Source organism: Acipenser ruthenus, chromosome 14 (assembly GCF_902713425.1).
Source record: "Acipenser ruthenus chromosome 14, fAciRut3.2 maternal haplotype, whole genome shotgun sequence".
Classification (NCBI taxonomy): domain Eukaryota; kingdom Metazoa; phylum Chordata; class Actinopteri; order Acipenseriformes; family Acipenseridae; genus Acipenser; species Acipenser ruthenus.
The window spans coordinates 5447552-5467807 of NC_081202.1; the positions used below are offsets into that span (position 1 = coordinate 5447552).

General features: G+C 38.7%; 1 protein-coding gene across 11 annotated transcripts in view; it reads left to right on the plus strand.

Moving 5' to 3' along the window:
- The window catches only part of LOC117419969 (neuron navigator 3), a 260529-nt gene that overhangs the window by 112328 nt on the left and 127945 nt on the right, over positions 1 to 20256 (plus strand). For 7 of the 11 annotated variants that reach the window (XM_034926198.2, XM_058985645.1, XM_034926199.2 and 4 more), the window contains exon 1: positions 2293 to 2995. The exons of 1 other annotated variant lie outside the window; for it this stretch is intronic. In XM_034926198.2, the coding sequence (XP_034782089.2) occupies positions 2750 to 2995 (246 nt within the window). In that variant the 5' untranslated portion in view covers positions 2293 to 2749. Of the gene's footprint in view, positions 1 to 2291; positions 2996 to 20256 lie in introns of those variants that run through there. 3 more of the 11 variants (XM_034926201.2, XM_034926202.2, XM_034926203.2) reach the window with 2 other exon arrangements.

The window sequence follows — 20256 nt, forward strand, 5'->3', positions numbered from 1 at the left end:
TAATGAAAAACTGACACAAATTGAAAAATCTAACATGACATACTGTACTACTATTATGGCTTAAGAGACATTTTTTTGTGATTATCATTTTGTACTTTCTTTGATTACATGATGTTAAAAAAAGTGATTGCAAAACATGGAAAGTGTAAGGAAAACCCTTCAAAGATGTTTATTAGTGGTTCAAATTAGATTTTTACTTACTGGTTGAACATCCAGAAGAGCCACCTGGTGGTGAAATGTATTTTAACATTTTAATTTATTTTTTACATTTTTAATTATCTTTACATATTTTCGTGAAGTATCATTTCCCTTATACATGTTTAGGAGGCAGTGTGGTCCAGTGGTTAAGTCCAGGGCTTGTAACCAGAATGTCACTGGTTCAAATCTCCACCTCTGCCACTGACTGACTCACTGTGTGACCCTGAGCAAGTCACTTAACCTCCTTGTGCTCCACCCTGCAGATGAGATGTTAAATCAGTATTCTAAGTGACTCTGCATATAATGCACAGTTTACAGCCTACCTCTGTAAAGCGCTTTGTGATGGTGTGCACTCTGAAGGCGCTATATAAAAATAAAGATATGATATTGTTATTACAGTAAATTGGCAATTTTGCAGTGTCCCAATGCTTATCCTATGGTTATACTATGTATTTAGTTTGTCACAATGTAGTATGCTTTACCATGCTTCTCTGTGCTTTGCAATGCTTGCCTATGCTTTACTATGCTTAATTACTCCTTGCTATGCTTGTACAATAAGAAAACTTTTACGAGGGCTTTTTAAAACAAGAAATGAAGATGCAGCCCCCAAATTCAGGGAATATAATTCTCAGATCGCTGTACTGCCACAACACATAGACTTTTTCTCAGAAGCTATGCTGTTCAGTTACTGTGTTGTGTGAGTTCATCTTTATTTGCAGTTTCTTCACTGAACGTAGTGCCTGTAATTAACCCAGGAATGTTTGATCTGACCACAACCACGGTATGATTCTGTCTGAAATGCAAGTTTAAGAATAATATATAACACAAAAAACAGCCTTTGTGAATTCTGTTTTCTGTCAATTCTTGTTTTATCTTCCTAAAAATAAGGGGGGATTTCTTTGCTGTAGATTTTATTTTATATTTTTTATTTTTGAAGTGATCTGCACCATGCTATTTTGAATGATATACAAGATTGGGTCTTTAAAAGCTTCTGTGGGATGAACATGTCGTTGCAAGCCTATTTTTATATTTGACAAACAAGCAAACAAAGGACAAGGGCAATTAAACCAAGCTCTCAGCCCAAATAGGGGCACAGTCAGCAATTCTTCACCAGGTATACTCTACCTAGTGGTCAATATATGGCAAGACACTTCAGTATTTTCCACTCAGACCCGAATTAAATTTGTAAGTAGATTTTTCACTAGTTGTTACCTGGGCAGCCCATACATCTTTTATAAGCTTCATGAATGAACACCAGTAATACTGTGCAGTGAGTAAAACGGATTGTAAGATCCTCCTGTTGTGGTGTAGGCTAATAGTTGTGTGTTCTCTCACACATTTCACTGCTTAACTCAGACCAGATGTACTCTTTCCACATAAAACTTTCACTAGCTTTTTGTGTAACTGTGGCATATTTATTCAGTTAATTACTTAAATATGTTTAGTGTTGTATTTTTTTCCCCCCTTTTTAAAATGTTCTTTGAAATGTGCTTCGGCTATGAGAAAGTTCCAGTAAACTTGTAACAAATGGCTGTTTTCTCAGCAGCTGAACTGTATTCAATTATTTATTTTATTCAATTATTTATTCAAATTTATTTATTTTATTTTTGGCTTAATTATATTGTATACAAGGAATGTATTTAATTGTATATAACTTTATTATAGTTCTCGTAAAAAATAGCTACAATCAAGATGATTCCAAAAATATGTCTCTGTTAAAAGAAAGATAATTAGCGTTTGGGGTTATTTATTAGGAAGCAGTAATCTCTAAATATAAATGCCTGTATTGTGATTGAAAATGCTCTGCATCCTGTAACAGAAGACACTGACTTTACACAGAGCTTGACTCAAGCCACTTTGACAGGGATGGGTTGGAGAAAAGGAAGCAGAATTTCTCATCCTAGTAGCTGTCAGCAGTGAAAAATAGTCAGGAATCAGACAAACGGCTTCAGTGAAGGGATTGTTTCCGGGCTGAAATCCTTCCCAGCAGCTGTTTGCTTTGGCCACTGCTCAGGTCCCATTTTTAGTAAGAATCTTTTTTTTTTTTTTCATCGAGCAGGCTGCTATTGCAGTGGTCTGGAAGAGGTGTCTCTTTCCAGTATTGTAGGCTCACAGCGGTGTTTTGACAGTTGGAGTATAGGCTTGTTTTTCAACTCATTCAGCGCATACACGGCTTTGGAATGCTATTAGCGGGAAGAAGAAGAAAAAAAAGCAAACTTATGACTTCTCTAATCACAGACAGCTTTGTGCCAGTTACCTTCAAGAAAAAGTTCACGCCCCAAAGGAGTGTTTAAGTTTTGTAGTGAAGCCGTGACTGAGCTGTGTGCGATAGAGTGTGGAGGGGGGGAAAGAGACTCACTGCTTCTCATTCTCACTCACTGAACACTCATTCGAGAAGGGCTGCTGCTGCTGCTCCTTCTCTTTTAAAATGTATTTCTTTTTTATTTTTTCCTTGTCAGACTTGAAGAGGATTGTTTGAGTTCTTGTTTCTCCTCCTTGTGCGGTTGTGTTTGTGTTTTGTCAAGCGCAGTTATTTATTTTTGAAGTGGCCATGCCGGTTGTTGGGGTTGCTTCTAAGCTGAGACAGCCAGGAGGGGGGTCAAAGCCTGTTCACACCGCAATCCCGATTCCCAGTCTTGGCAGGGCTGCTGTGTCACAACCGCACTTGCAAAGGACTTTGGAGATGAGAGGGACAGACAACTCAATGATGTCTTGCCAGCTGTCCTTAAAATCAATCTGTGACTTTCGGGAAAAGAAGGAACCTCAGGGGAAAACCAAGGAGGCTGAAGACAGTAAGGTCTGTAAGAAGTGCAAACTACACCTTGTGGAGCTCTGCCTTTGATCCCCTGGACACATCCATAATGTACAGACACACAGGACTTCAAAAATATCATTTTTTTAGTATGATTAATTGTGATACAAGGGGGTTCATTAATACACTTAGCTACAGATTATAATTATTGCCTCTTTAAAAACACTGCACTAATATTATTATTATTATTATTATTATTATTATTATTATTATTATTATTATTATTATTATTATTATTATTATTATTATTATTAATAATAAGCCTACTTCTCTACTACTAATATACATAAGGGGGTAATGTTATACGTAAAGGAGTAATATTATACGTAGGGAGTCTATAATTTGCAAGACTGCAGATCTGACAGACTTTGATAGAGGACTGATAGCCACTCTGTAGGCAGTTGCTTCCCTAAATGGCTTCTTATTGACAGTGTTGTGACAGGTCCTGCATGTGTGTGTATGCATCAACATCTAAACAGTCCAAAAGCTTTTATGTGAAATGGTCTGGAGAAAGTGTATATTTGAGGTGCAATAAATATGAATCATCTCTTCGCGAAACCTATTTATGTGAAAAGCCTTTTGCATACTACCTGGCAGGTATTAAAACATACCACCCAGACCAGGTTTTTTTTTTTTTTCAATTGCTAAGTTGAGGATCTATTCCAGATGAATTGCTATCAGTTTCCCTAAAGCTCATTCTTAATCCCTGTTAGTCACTCTCATGTATTAAACATTCATAGCAGGAGTGGCTGACAAATGATAGGCGGACAGCATTTTACTAAATACTCTACCATATAAAAAGCCACTGATGCCAAGTACTCAAGTTCTTAAAAAGAAGCAGAGAGGGTAGACACAGAGCTGTGAGCAGAGGTGTAAAATGGGGGGGGGGGGGGGCAGAGGAGGAGAGGACTAAACCCCACTTTCAGTTGTGGTGTACTGTATTTTATCTGATAAAGTAAACAGACTCTCCTGTTTATGTAACAGCCCCAGTGGTTGTCTCATTTACCTTTTGATTCCAGAAGAGTTCACGACCTTGCAGCATTAACTAAGCTAGCACAACGGCTTCATTTTTACCTCAAGGAAATGTGTGCAACATCAAAGCCGCTGCAGAGGCAGGCCACTTTTTGAATCTGTGCGCTGTATCCAGAGAGGTGCTGAGTGAGGGGCTGTTCCTTCTTCCAAGCAGTGGGAGGGGGAATGGAAACGGATTGGGTTATCAAGTTTCCACAACTTAACGGGCTACTACCCCAGGCGTTGGTGAAGTTTTAGTTATTGTTTATAAAATGCATTAATCTTGAGTACACTTAAGTGAACTTTATTAGCACCCCCAGTTTAGCCTGTGGTGAAGGAGGAGAAAAATGACAATTAGCCATTAATTACAGTATGGTTTGTTTTGCAGTAATCCTATTAAGGCATGGCAGACCTGTATTTTTGTTGTGATGTTTACCATGTGTGCTGTCATTATAGTGCACATTTATTTGTTATTTCTGGACCACAACTGTTCTGTTAGTGCTGTTAGCATGTTGCACACTGTAATTATAATGTGTCTACTCTGGGCGTATGGTGAGATTTCGCTAACAGTGCTTGTTAGTTCACTTCTTTAACCCTAACCCTAACCCTAGCAGGAACAATGTCCACCAAGTGTGTTAAAGGGTGTTCAATTGTAAAATAAAGTTCCTAAATGTCTGTTCACTACATTATTCCATAGTTTAGCCTACTATTCTAGGCAGTCCAGTTTGTAGATATTCCCTAAAATAAGTTATAATTGTAAGTAGCTGCTTGCCAATACATCACTCTGTGAGCCAAAAATGACATGACCCTCGCTTCTAGTGGAGCAGTAAGTGTTTAAGGACAACAAGCTCAGGAATTAAAAAATAAAAATAAAAAAATAATAATAATTAAGAACTAATGTAAAAGCTATTTAAACTGTCGACATTGTACCTACAGTTTGAATAGTAGCTCTGCCAGTTTACCTAACTAAGCAAACTCAGGGATCAGTATTGTCTTGAGCCTTATACGGTAATGTATCAATATTAAATGGAAGTCTCTTCTATGGTAGTCCTGTGCAGCACCTGCATTCTTCTTGCAAGTCATACTTCATGGTCTTATTACAAGCTGTCAGAAGAAAGAACTCCTGCGATAGAGATGAGAGTCCACCAGCTGTTGCTTGCCCTAACTGCAGCACAGATTGAGTACAGTGTGGACACAGACACTCGTGTGCTGCATCTAACTTGATTTGCCTTTTGGTAATGTACCGAATTCTGTTGAAATCAAACCTCCTTAATCAGCAGCATTGTGTTAACAATCTGCCCTTTTCCGTGAAGTGGGACGTCTGCGAGGCACTGCGCTGTTACTGTTCCAGGGTGCACGCAATGCATTTGCAGCCAGTTTGCTGTTGATGGGATGAATGTGAATGAATGGGTTGATCTTTGCAGAATGCAAGCTGTCTTGTTTCGAGAGCGGTTTTGAGAAGGATGAAATCTTCCCTTTCAGCAGCAGGATGCCTCTCGTTTTGCTGTCTGGCTGATTTAGCACACCCGTATCCTGTGTTATGACAAATTCTCTGTAGCCAAGAGATAACACTCCGTTCTCCCCATCACCAGTAATAGATTAACTGTGTTACTTGCCATCTGTCTCTACATTTAGTATCCCTGGATTAATTATGCTGCCCCACAGCTATACCGCAAAACTAGATTCTGCCTCCCAATCCGTTTCTATTCTTGTTAACATGACTCACCGAGTTGCAGCTCAAACATACGTTAAAAGATGGGCTCTTTATTGACTCGCCATATGATTCTTTTGTGCTACAATGGGAAATGCCACCGCAGTTAAATTGTGTCTGGCGGCTTAATCTATGTTAACCCTACTGTACATGGCAGCATGCTGAGCATTCTGGACTTAATAAAAATGGGTTATAGCGAACAAATGAATTCCATGCATCTTACCTGTTGTCTACTTGCAATGTACCGTTCATCTCACAAGTGCTGTTTTGAAAGAAGCATGTGTTGCAGTGTATTTTCATTTTTACATGTATGTTTTAATACCAAAAACATATCTTGTAACATACTAAGGAAAGATCTCAGTTTGCATGCCGTACTTGCAGGTAGTCGGTAACATTTTGCTCTTCCTGGGTCACTACCTCAGCAATGTCTTTTAGGGGTAGAAACACTGGCTGTAAAGCATACACATAATTAGTGGAAGCAGCTAAGTTGGTTGATGACAGGAAACAAGGCATTTGAACAGAATTTCACTCTCCAGGTCAAAATGGAAGTGTGAGTAAAACAGTAAGCATAGAGAATACTATATGGTATTAAAAACAGTTTGAGAACCTATAAACCAATGAGAATATCAGATGGAGTACAGCATGTGTGCGGTTCACAGAATGGCAAGTAATCTTCCAGTGTTAGGCAGCAAAGGCACATGCTAATCTATTGCTTTTTTAAAAATGAATGTGGGACACTGCCTCTTTAATTAGATGGCTGAAAAACTGTACAATCTATATATTAATTGATTATTGATCTGCATGGCTGGAGTTTTCTCAAAGCATTTATTATATAAGTGTATAGTAGTATGCATATGCATGGTTTTGGTTGTATTTGAAGGCTTATGTGAAGAGCTTCTGTATTTTTCAGTCTTGGTTGTTTGTGAAAGCAAAAACTCCAGACAGCAAGGGTCTTTTCTGGGTGAGTTTCTTAATGTTAACGTCCTTCTTTGCACAGTGTTGTTCTTGGATGAGTGGCGGCGACTCGGAACTACAGTGTTTTGCTTTGGAGAGAGGAAAAATGTGGAGATTATGTTGTTTACAGCATGGCCATGGTAGGTAAATACAGCTTCTGAAACTGTGTAGCCAGGCAGAAACTTTGGGAAAGGACAGGAAGGAAAATGTTAGGCTCATAGCAGAGTACAGTGTTAATAGAGGATTTTAGAAACGTTATGTTTGTAATTTGTGAACATTTCTAGTGAAGAGCGTTGCTGGTATTGGGAATGTTTCTAAAAATAGCTTGAGCAGCTAAAGATAGTACCATAATACTGGAGCCCAGCCAAGTCTTCCTAAAAGGCAAATTCAACTCACACACCTGTAAACCATGGGTTAAAAGGATGTTACAAAATAACCGCTAAATGAGCAATTCATAATTGAATCTAACTAGATATAAACGAAAAACACTTGTTGGATTAATTTGATAATTTGTTCTATTCTCTGCAGAATTGGTCCAGTTCAGCTTTCTGTCTCCGATTAATACGTGACAGATACAAAACAGTTACAAGTACGATAAACAGCGATAAACTAAAAAAAAAAAAAAAAAAAACATGGACTAGGCAGTAATACAATCACACATGGTGTTCAGTCCAGACCACTTTATTACTAACAATTAATATTAAACATAGTAGGCACGGTACATATAATTGCAACACCATATAAACATATCAGTATAGTTAATATTCTATTACAGAATAAAGGAAATATTTACTGAGTGTCCAAGGAGCTCCTCTGAGAACTCTGGTGTTGTCTGTGTTCCTCGATTTCAGGAGCTCCCTGAACCAGCAACCCCGGTCCCCTTACAACACTGGTGGGTGTGGTCAGCCTTAGGGCTGACCTGTCATTCCTTATCTTGGTGCCCAGCACAGTTGTCTACATTTAGTAACATATATGGCTTATCAGCAAGTTCCCATGTCTCAGATAGACACATCTCTCACTTGTAACTGTTTTGTATCTGTTACATATCAATGAGACAGAAAATAAGTGAGGACCCATCCGAAGACATTTAGAAGTGAAACAGGTTACACAATTGCAAACTGTAGAAATGTGCATTTAAACACACACACACACACACACACACACACACACACACACACACTGTTATACAATGTAATGTTATTATTAAAATATAAAAATTAAGCTTATTTCTACACACTGATTCGCAACACCTTTGAAAACACCCCAATGGTCATACAATAATTGGGACTTAATCTATTTTAATTACAATTCTTATATAAAATGAAATATGAATTGATTGAATGATCACTTTCCTTGGGGGATGTGTAAGTGAGGATTTGGAGGGACAGGCATTTATTAAGAACCTTAAAGCGTCACTGAGCATGTTGCAGTATTCAATCATGACTTGCTGTTTCTCGTGTCTCTCTGGTGCAACTTGACATAGCTGCTGTAACCCTGGACTGCATGCTGACAGATTGTTAGAGACACTATGTACAGCACTTGAGATAGTTATGAGAGGTATTGAACGGGTTGTAAACAGTGTTCAGTATGGTTGATGGCTTCAGGACAAGGTTAAAACAGTTAAAACAGGATACTGGACGAGCACTGCTAACTGTTACATGGTTCATTCTGTTATTGATGCAATGCTGTCTAAAATATCTTTGTTGCTCTGTATTTGTCAAGGCCACTAGTAGTCTATTCCAACTCCACTGAGCACAGTATGAGAACGATTCCTCTCCAAGGATTGCATGGAACAGCCTAACTTTTATTTTCTCTGGATCTTAGTGAATATAAATACTGCCACTTAGACGTCACCATGTCTCCAGAATGTCAGCCTTAACATTTCTACAATCTCTACCTAACAGCAAAGCTTCCCCAACTGATAAAAATGCACAGTGGTAAATGTAATATTACCAGTCTAATGCTAATATTCAGCACTGTACTAAACTGATGCAATTACATTTTGAGCTTCTGTTTCTTGGCGGTTTCTATTAGTTTTTAAAGTAATAGAGTTAAATAAATAATATTGGTTCATACTTTAAAGGGGAAAACATTAATTGCTAACGTTCCATACTCATTGCTTCAGGGTATGGAACATTCTCGTTGGATTAAAAGGGAGAGTGTAGTGGGTTAATGCATGCGCTCGACTGAAGCTGCTGCAGGTCTAGTACACTAGACATCAGTCTTTCCTTTTGAAGATTTGTTTATTAAACTAACACGGAAGTCTAACACCTGGATCTGTTAACATCTAGATTGCACTGTAATGTAGTAGATTCACAGAGAGTTTTTGGTCCTGGACTCTTCCTGTTATGCATCAGGATTTGATTTGCAGGGAACATCTGTAAAACCACAGTACAGGGGTAATTAGTAATCAGAAGGGCCTGGAATAGATAGCGGACGTACCACTGAGGGCTGTAAAATTGGCCAAAGTGGGAAAGGACTGTGTGAGTCATTCAGAAAGTCAGACAGGGGCGAGTAAGTCATTGTGTGCTGGAGTGCACAGTGTGTAGCTTTTACTCGCTAGAAACTCAATCATGGGATTTCCTGGCCATTGAGCGGCAACATAAACAGCTTTCTTGTGGCATCTTAAAAATCGGAAGAGAAAACACAATGTAAAGAGGTGGGGCAGCCAAAAAACTTTCAAGAGGTCAGCTCCAGGATTTTTTTTACCCTTTCACTCATTTGCTCAATTCCCCCCCCCCCCCCCCCCCCCCCCCCCCCCCCCCCCCACACACTATTATCAATATAAACACACACACTTATCCATAATAAAAATACATGTTTTTGTTGATCTGTGGTTTAATTTTTTTTTTCCCCCACAGCAGTAGTGCAAAGTGTCCGTGTAACTTCATAGCTTCAGTGTGAAAGCTGCTGAACTACATGTGTACTGTATATTAAAAGAACAAGATCTGTGATTTGGCTTTGATTCTGCTTGTTCTGCACCCAGTCTGGGTTTTTAGAACTAGCTTGTTGAGAAGTGTTACTATCATTATTATAAGAGTAAAATCAAGTACAAGATACAGGAAGTAGTTATAATTAAGAGCAGTAGTAGAATACAGTAAGGTATGGAGCAGTTCAGTGCAGGTACAAGCTGATGCAAGTACTGGTACAATTGGGTGCCATATAGACCAGTATAGTGGAGAGTTGTGAGGTTTACAGATGCTGTCTGAACGGGTGTGTCTTGAGGAGGCGTCGGAAGGTGGTCAGAGACTCTGATGCTGCTTAATATTTATATTTTAAGAACCCGCTAGACAGTTTTGGGATCAGTCAGTTCTTTGGAACTGGATGAGCATTTTGCTGAATGGACTCCTCTCGTTAAGAGCGTTAATCATGATAAATTGATTCCTGCATCAATTAAGCAATCACTTGAAGACCTACTGCACAGTCAGGTGTGACTAATTACATCCTATAATAACTATATTATGACTAGAGAAAACTTGACAAGATTGCTGGCATTTGATCGTTCAATTTAGTATCACTTGTCAACAAGGCAGGTGAAAAAGTTAATCCCTTCATCTGCATTGGGCTGGGTTTTCTCAGAACAGGTCATATTTGATTATTTAAAATAAAGAAAAACCTTCTGAAGCACAAATGATTATTATTATTATTATTATTATTTATTTCTTAGCAGACGCCCTTATCCAGGGCGACTTACAATTGTCACAAGATATCACATTATACATTATTTCACATTATTTTACATACAATTACCCATTTATACAGTTGGGTTTTTACTGGAGCAATCTAGGTAAAGTACCTTGCTCAAGGGTACAACAGCAGTGTCCCCCACTGGGGATTGAACCCACAACCCTCCGGTCAAGAGTCCAGAGCCCTAACCACTACTCCACACTGCTGCCCTGCTACTCCTATACCTGTACAACATATGTTATCATCAATGTTAGAACAATCTACATGTATCTGAGACCAAGTTACTGTTGAAATCTACCAGCTGTTTAACCATAATACTGGCAAGTCCAGGCCCTTTTATACATGGTTTGTGGTCTGGGCAGAGGTCAGGAGAGATACAATGGGCTATTGACTTTGAAAATGCAGCGTGACGGCTGGGCTGTGTTGTTTAGACACAAAGCAGATCCTTGCTTACATTGGATAAATGACAACTGTTAGACATGGTTCATTTTGTGAAAGTATATGTTTCATTAAATAGGGCACAAGGATATGGCATCTGGAGTAATTGGATCATTTTTTTTTTTTTTTTCTTAATGTTTGCTTGTCGGAAATCGCACAGCTCCACTGTATTCTACACTTAAAACTGTGGGGTGGGTGGAGGGGAACCCACACCTCAAACTGTTCATCCGAAGTACAACACTACTCCATGTCCAACTCTGTCCCCATAGTCTTTACTTTGATTTATTTGAAGTGCTTCTTACAAACTCTCACATTCAATCTAGATGTCCAGTGTCTTGTGAGAGAGTGGATGGAATGTCCTCTGAGATTTACTGGAGCTGTGGAGAACCTGCTTTTCCTGCCTTTGTTTGGTTTATTGCTTCCAGCTTTCAGAGCATAGATACATTGACTGAGGTGTAGTCCATCTCTTTCTAACACGTGGCACATGATTGATGGTGCTTTAAAACATCTGCTGTATTCGCTGGCTGTTTTTCATGAGCAGCAGACGCTTATGTTCAAGAGATACAGTAACCACCGTTCCATCGTACGTGACCTTTCCACTGAAACCTGTTGATACAGAGAAGCATATTTTCAAATTCTGAGTACGGTACTGTAGCTTGGCACGTTAAACAGCACTTCATTCAAAGAAGATGTGGATCAGAGAATTTAGCTGTTGAAATATTGCAAGCAGCTGCAGATACAAGATTTCAGGTTTTAAACCCTTCATAGGACTGCATATGGTTTTTAGATGGGAATGTTGGGGGGGGGGGGGGGGGGGGTGTTGATGTTGGCACTGATCATAAGTTAGAGCTCTGAACTCTAAGGAACTTAATATTTCAGTAATCTAAAGTCAAACTGTTTTAATTAGGCTACAAAGGAAGGAAGGCTTGAGAATTGAAAACATCTTGCTTTAAGTGGGTCCATTTGATCAGTTTGGTCTGTTTTCCTTGGCTTTGATCTGAACATGCCTTGAGCTTATATTTATTGGGAAATGTACAGAAGCAGGAGTCACCGTCAAAGTTTAGAAGAGGTTGTAAAATATCTTCCTTTTCCTTGTTCGAGGATAAGCTCACGCTGAAATTAATTTGGGCCTTCCAGTGTACAAAAACTCATTTTTTTTTTAAACATTGTGATCCTTTTGCACGGAGCTACGTTGGCTACAGTAGCAGTAAAGAACTGTTGTGTGCATACAGAAAAAAACTGTGCATGGCCCAGTCATTCCTGCCAAAGCTTGAAATGATTTCTGAAGCACATTAACTGAAAACAAAAACACATCTTCTGTGAGCAGGTCATTATATTTAGGAATGTAAGAACCTAAAATGTAATGTATTTCATACTAATTTACTTCGTAATACATGTGCATGTCCATAAGAACCATGAAGAGAGGTGGGGGTAACAGTTAGTAACTTTTTTTTTAAACATACTACTTGAAAGTTCATGAAAAGGCACATTCTGTAGGGAAATTGACACAATAAAAAAAAGCTGGTACACAGTAGGCATTGCAAAAATCATAAACTATTTTAGTACTAAAAGTAGAGACAATTACTGTGTAAAAACAGTAAAATGTAAAATTGTAGACAACAACATGAGTTGTCAAAGTTTGGTACAAAAAATAAATAAATAAATAAATAAAAAACCCCAGTAGTGTAAATGAAGTAGAATGGCCAGGGAGAGTGTGTGCAGATTGTTGGAGCTGCACATGCTCTGCCTGTCATTTTCACAGATTCTTTTACAGTCTAATAGCTCATGGCTGCAGGACCAAAGCTGTTACCTTTTAATACACCAGTTGTTTTCTTTTTATACATCGTAACTTCAGCCAGTGTTGGGGAGGTTACCGTTTCCCTCTTGGCAGCGGCCTGGTATTTTTATTGCATGGCATGCCTAATTTTCCCTCGCTAAGTGGCTTTACAACCCACATTCAAACTGTGCCATTTTAGTATAGCTGGAGGTTATGTAACTGTGCCTAGGAATTTTGGCTGCATACAAAAACTTCAGGTACTCTGTTTGGTAAACTAAACAAATAACCAATGATATTGTTGGCTGTGCAAAATACAGAGACCAGCCGATTGCAGTATCAAAGAGCTTTTCATGTAGTATGTAAGCAGTTTGTATAGATTTACAGACCTAATCAGGTACATGAGGTGATGAAAGGAAATGTGTGCCTGCCAAATGTTAGATTTTCTGTTTTTGCCAAAATAAATATAGCCAGGGACGAATATTCTTGCAGAAAATCTTTCATCTAGTATTGTTTACAGAAATCGACAATATAAACTTTTTGTGTGTATATATATATATATATATATATATATATATATATATATATATATATATATATATATATATATAATCTAAATGTGTCTATATATATCACTACCTGTGTGTGTAATATATATATATATATATATATATATATATATATATATATATATATATATATATATATATATAAATACAGTGAACAAAAAAATGGAAACACATGGGTAAATGAGGGACACCAAGTATATTGAAAGTAAGGGCTTCCGCACAGGTGAGGCTTATGTGTTAATTAAGCAAATAACATCCCAGCATGCTTAGGGTCATGTATAAAAATGCTGGACAGGCCTGGTTGCCTATAATTATGGCTAGCATGGCTGCAAGAGGAGACCTCAGTGACTTTGAAAGAGGGGTGATTGTTGGGGCGCGTTTGGCAGGAGCTTCAGTGACCAAGACAGCTCAACTTGCTGATGTTTCACGAGCAACGGTGTCTAAGGTGATGTCGGAATGGAACTCCGAGGGAAAGACATCATCAGTAAAGGGCAACAGTGGACGGAAGCGCATACTCCAGGATCGTGATATCCGTGCATTAATTCGAAGTGCAAGGCAAAACAGGTGAGCAACTGCAGATCAATTGACTGCAAATTTCAACCTGGGGCACAAGCAGCCAGTTTCATCAAAAACAGTCCGCCGAGAACTCTACAGAGCAGGATACTATAGTGGCCCAATTGTGACTTACAATTGTTACAAGATATCACATTATACATTATTTCACATTATACAGATATACATTATTTTTACATACAATTACCCATTTATACAGTTGGGTTTTTAACTGGAGCAATCTAGGTAAAGTACCTTGCTCAAGAGTACAACAGCAGTGTAAAGAGAACTCTCAATGGGGTTGCAGTCATTCAGACTTTCGCGGAATGGATCTGCTAAAGTTAAACTTCAGGGAGTCAATGATGTTCCACAGCCCCACAGACAAATGAGTCGGGTCCCAATGCGAGCAAGATGTATTTAGTTTAGATCCTTTAATGACAAAGTAGGAGGTACAGTGCAGATGCCAGAACAGCCAGACTCTGCACAGTCTGGCAAATAATTTGAGAATGTTTATGCTGGCCGGGGCATGAAGATTTTAGTTTAATGACTAAAATAGTGTGGGTAGGAATTTTGAATGTTATCATGGAATTATCTTGATCTACGATATGGGAATAACATTACAGTTGCAGAGCAGAGCTGCTAGTGACTGTCCTTGAAATGTAAAGGACAAAATAACTCATTCCTCGTGTGCCCAACACAACTAAACAATAATGCTTTCAAACCATTCTGGAGTACATTTTCTTTATTTTAAAAATAGTGGGTTATTCTGGTATCCCTGTGTGTTTGTGTGTGTGTATAAATGAGAGAAGATGGGACTATCATTGAAGTATTTACTTTTTTTTCTGGAAATGGAATGGTCTAATTTTAGAAAAACACAATATGTGTGTGCGTGTGCGTGTGTGTGTGTGTGTGTGTGTGTGTGTGTGTGTGTGTGTGTGTGTGTGTGTGTGTGTGTGTGTGTATTAACTGTAGCTTCCTAGAGAGCCAGCACAAAGAGATCCCCTTTAACCAATGAGGAAGGTGGCACATTGCCATGTGACCCACGGGGAGCTAGATGTTGGAAAGAGATTTTTCAAAACAATCAACGGAACACCTCCAGTGCTACATGTGGCAAATGTAAACACAAAGTCAGCTGACTTCAGTCACAAGAGTTCTAATGGCAGCAGTTTGAATTACAACTTTTTCCCCTCCAAAAAATCTGAGATGTTTTTTTTTGTTTTTGTTTGTTTTTTTAAGAAGCTATTTTCAGTACATAGTGGGAAAAAAGGTCGCTTCCCTTTCAGGTGGCATTGTTTACCCTGTACTGGTACCACATTACATTTTGTACCCGTCATTAAACTTTTAGATTGTTTTTGTGCTCCTTTTAAGCACTTGTTCTGTTACTGTTTGTAACTGACGTTTAATAAAATGCATGAGAGGCCAGTATTTGTTTTGCTTACAGCAGACAGTACCCCAGAGTGTGCTAATAAATGGACTGCTCTGGATGTCTGTAATGCAAGTGCTTTGTGGCAAGAGATGTTGGAGCTGCTTACTCAATCAGCTGCTTGTCACTGCCTTCTCTGTGCGCTAGACGCCACCTGCTCCCTTTCTGAGTGCAGACTTGGCTTTGCGGATGCTACGTGAGGAACATATAAATGTTTGCTTGTGCCACAGACCAGACCGAGGCAGGTTTCTGTTGCAGAATTGATTCAGTACAGCCTTTGCTTTTTCTTTTTGTTTAAGACAGTTCGAGGGTAAAACTGGTCTTTTTAGAATGGTCTTAATTTAGTGTAATAACTATGTTGTTTCTTATATTGTTGTTTTATAACATCTGCAGTATGCTCAGAAAAAAAAAACCAATAACACACTTTTGTATACAACTCCTCTCGTCTTGCCCTGTGTGTAATTGTATTGTCCCTGAGCTGATGAATTTTAAAATGCTTTGAAATGTGAATGAAGTGGACTGCTGCCTGCGGTGCTGGCTCCATGTTTTTAAAAGTGAAGAACACAGTTCTCTTTATTCAAAGTGCTTATGATAGTCAGAATATATAAGAAAAGCCTTATCTGCTCACAAGCCTGCTGTCTTTTAAAGCAATACTTTAGAATGGGAGTAATTTAGAATGCTTATTTTATTTTTTAATAAAGAGCTCTACATCATGGTGACTAAGGAAACTGCAGGCCTGGTGTGAGCGTGGCATTCGGTAGAATTATGCAAAGGTGGCATTCATTCTGCACTTGAGTTCTTCACCTGTGAGTCTCAGTCGGCTGTCAGGGGGCTTCTGTACTTTTGAAATCTGAAAAAGGCAGACGGCAACCTGCTACTTGTGACCTGGAAAGCTGAACCAGCTAGTCCTGGATTTCTGGGTCTCATGACACCAATGCACCAGCAGGTGTCAATAGCAGTGGTATCTGTTTGCACTTTGGACTTGGCAGCGACAGCAGAGTAAAATACATCACATGCTAACAACAAATATAATTCAAAGGACTTCATTAATTTAACCAATTATCCCAAAGCTTTAAATAGCTTAGCTTCTTTCATTTCAGTTTGCCTTGATCAACTGTCTTCTGTGATGTGTTTTTGACAGTCTTGATTGACTGCTTGTTATCTTATTAATAGTCAAGTGAGTGAGAGAGAGAAGGAAACAGTTTATTTCCCAGTTTCTGCTGCACTGCGAGGGCTGAGGTGCCGAAGCAGTGCTAATCATGCATAAGTGTAGGTTAAGCTCAGGGCTTTGGCGGGGAGATACCAGGGCTCTTTGATATCTCTTCTGAAGAGCAAGCACAACAGACTGGGGAGAAATGACTCAGCCGCGGAATTATGACATCGCTTCTCACAAATGTTTATTATACTGTAACATCTGCATCAACAAGAAAAGGAAAAAAAGAAAACACATTTGTCTGTTGTTATTTTCCTTTCTGCTTTGATTGTGTTTGACATGTTCCTAAACTTCCTGCATCTTTAATCATACAGTAACTGCTTTGGTGGGGTGGGGTGGGGTGGAGGGTAAACCAGTGTGGGATGAATACAAGCATTTGCACTTTCATCTCCTTTTACCTGGGCAGGGAAATTATCTCCATCAAATAACGCCTTCTTTCCTATCATTAAACAACCAGCTGCTTTTCCTAAGAATATGCTTTGCTGCCAGTGACATACCTTGACCCAGAAATGACCTAGACATTTCTGCTAACTAACCTGCTTGACTTTTTTGAGGATGCAGCATTGACAATGGATAATTGCAAAGCATACAACATGGTTTATTTAGATTTCGAGATTAATTCTCAAACTGAACGCAGTAGGGATTCAAGGAAATGCATGCACATGGATTAGGGAGTGGTTAACATGTAGAAAACAGAAAGTACTGATTAGAGGAGAAACCTCAAAATGGAGCGAGGTAACCAGTGGTGTACCACGGGGATCAGTATTAGGTCCTCTGCTATTCCTAATCTACATTAATGATTTAGATTCTGGTATAGTAAGCAAACTTGTTAAATTTGCAGACGATACAAAAATAGGAGGAGTGGCAAACACTGTTGCAGCAGCAAAGGTCATTCAAAATTATCTAGACAGCATTCAGAACTGGGCAGACACATGGCAAATGACATTTAATACAGAAAAGTGTAAAGTATTGCATGCAGGCAAAAAAATGTGCATTATAAATATCATATGGGAGATACTGAAATTGAAGAAGGGAACTATGAAAAACCTAGGAGTTTATGTTGACTCAGAAATGTCTTCATCTAGACAATGTGGGGAAGCTATAAAAAAAGGCCAACAAGATGCTTGGATATATTGTGAGAAGTGTTGAATTTAAATCAAGGGAAGTAATGTTAAAACTTTACAATGCATTAGTAAGACCTCAGCTAGAATATTGTGTTCAGTTCTGGTCACCTCGTTACAAAAGAAGAGCAACCAGAATTATCCCGGGTTTAAAAGGCATGTCATATGCAGACAGGCTAAAATAATTGAATCTATTCAGTCTTGAACAAAGAAGACTACGCGGCGATCTGATTCAAACATTCAAAAAGATGTTTTCTATTTCTAAACATGTGAGATCAGCATAGTAAATAGAAGTACACAAAAGGTAAGACATATGAAACGATTCCATTAGCTGTAACCCCTCTACACAGCAGTCAATTAGTACAAATAATAGTAGACATAGCTTTTTATCTTTATGATAAGTGTCAGAAAATAACATGTGGCTTTTACAGCATTCTCACTATGTACTGTTGCTGTCTCCTGTGTACTACAGTATGCATTTCTGAAGGCTGTAAAAATGACTTCAGGAGCAGTTGGGTTATGACCAAAGCATTTAACAGAAGCACATATTTGATTCCAGCGAATAATTAGTGGAGACAAAAGTATAAGTCAGCCAGAAATCAGTTTGTAATTTGGAGTGATATCAGAAAGTCTTAGAAGAGTGCTGGAAAAAGAGTTGATTGGTGAGTTTCAGTAGTGGGGATAAAGTACAAGTTGCAAGGGATTTGCAATTACTGTCTAAAAGCAACCACATAATGTATCTTACGAACCAAACAGCGTGCTTTCCCACTTCTCCTTTGTAACAGTATAAGATTAAAATCCACATAGTCTGTGTTCAGATTGGAATCCTGTTAGACAGGTAGATAGGGTGTGGGGCTGGCTAACATCATGATGAGACCATGCCACCCACTAATTCTGTGGGCTGGACCCTTTCAATTAGTCTATTGTTGTTTTCTCACAACATGTTTTTGACTCATATTCAACAAACTCCCTAGCCTCTCCCAAACAGCACAACAAAATCAAACCGAGGAGATTCATTCTTAAAGGCCTACTGCTGTATACAATGACACACTGTGTTTCTGTAATTGAAAAAAAAAGCTGGGGGATTAAGTTTTAGGGAGGTACAGTACACTACACTACTGAAAGGTAAAAAAACCTAACCTGCATATTCTGTCTGGGTTACTGTGTTCTTTGCATTGTTGGGTCTATTCAATTATATTAATGATGGTGGACCCGAAAGCAGCCAGGAGGCAGTGTGGTCCAGTGGTTAAAGTCCAGGGCTTGTAACCAGAAGGTCACATCAGTGAACCTTTATCTGCAACTCCAAATCAAGCCTGCCAGATAAAGCTACAGATACCCATCAAAGCCACGGCTGTATTCGTTTCATCATCAGTGTCTTTTCTTCGCATGCTCAAGGTCATGAGCAGTACATTTACAGCCCGAGACATCAGAGGAACATTGCTGTCTGAGAGGGTGATTTTATCAGTGTCATGTATGGGTTTCACTTTTAACAGTCACTTTCCTCTGATGTTGCCTGTGGCCACCTGGTAGTTTACAGTACATAGAGGTGAGGAATGGCATACATTTATGTCAGCCTTCCCATTTTCAAAAGTCAGCGTTTGAAGTTTAACATCCAATGGAGCCCTGATCCTGTTCCAAAAAGCTTCATTTATCATCTTTTGATTTGTCGCAACATCAAGCAAGATTTAAATAGATGGCTTTATTGGAATATTTAATATTTTAGCATAATTTGCACCTGAATAAATGGACACTGAGTAAGGTATTTTCCATTTACTGTACTCTATTTTACATGAATAAAACTTGATTAAAATGTAATATTTTCAAATAAAATAATTATGTATATTTATGTTCTTGCACAGGGATAGACCTCCACAAAATTGAAATTATAATCTGATATTTTATGGGGCGTTATTGATTATTAACAAAAGGGTAGAACCCCTATATACTGTGCGTGTGTGTGTGTGTGTGTATATATATATATATATATATATATATATATATATATATATATATATATATATATATATATATATATATATATATATATATTGCAGTTGCCTATTAGCCTTGAAAACCCTGCTGATTGATCAGAGCCCTGGTATATGTATATTAGATCAGCACTAGGAGTTTTGGGAGTGCTTTTCCAGGGTAGTAATCCTCCAGTCTGCAGGCTGCAAGGAAGGGATTGGCACAGTGATTGAATAATCACCCCAAGGAAGGAGCCTGTGAGAGTCAGGGAGTTACTGTCTTGTCTTTTTTTTTATTTTTGTGAATAACACCCCTTTTTAAAAATCAATCAATCAATAAATAAATAAACAAAAGCTGTGTGCAGACCACCCATGCATAAATAATTGTAAGAGGGCCATGGCAGTTCAGTGTTTGGCCATGTTCACATCCTGTCATGTCATCACCCCTGTTCATAGTCAGAACTGCAGGCCTCCACAGACAGCCTAGGGGATCTTGGCTTGCTCGCTCTATGTTTTATTCTGGCTCCTGCAAACCTGCAGTATGAAAACCCCACTTGGAACTATTAGCAGCTGTTCTTCACCCTGGCTGATTAGCCTCTCCTGCTGTGATGTTCCCAGTGCTTGTTCAAAGTGCCAGCCCATCCAAGACTTCAGGAGGGTGTCCTGGACTGTGGTGAGAGCTCTGAGCAGTTCACGGGAGAGGTCATGTGAACAGCATTTGGAGATTGGAGACCTGAGGAAATGAGTTAAAGAGTTCATCCTGTCAGTAGTCTTCAGCCATTACATTACATATTTCATTATGCTGTGGTAACTGAACCAAAGCCAA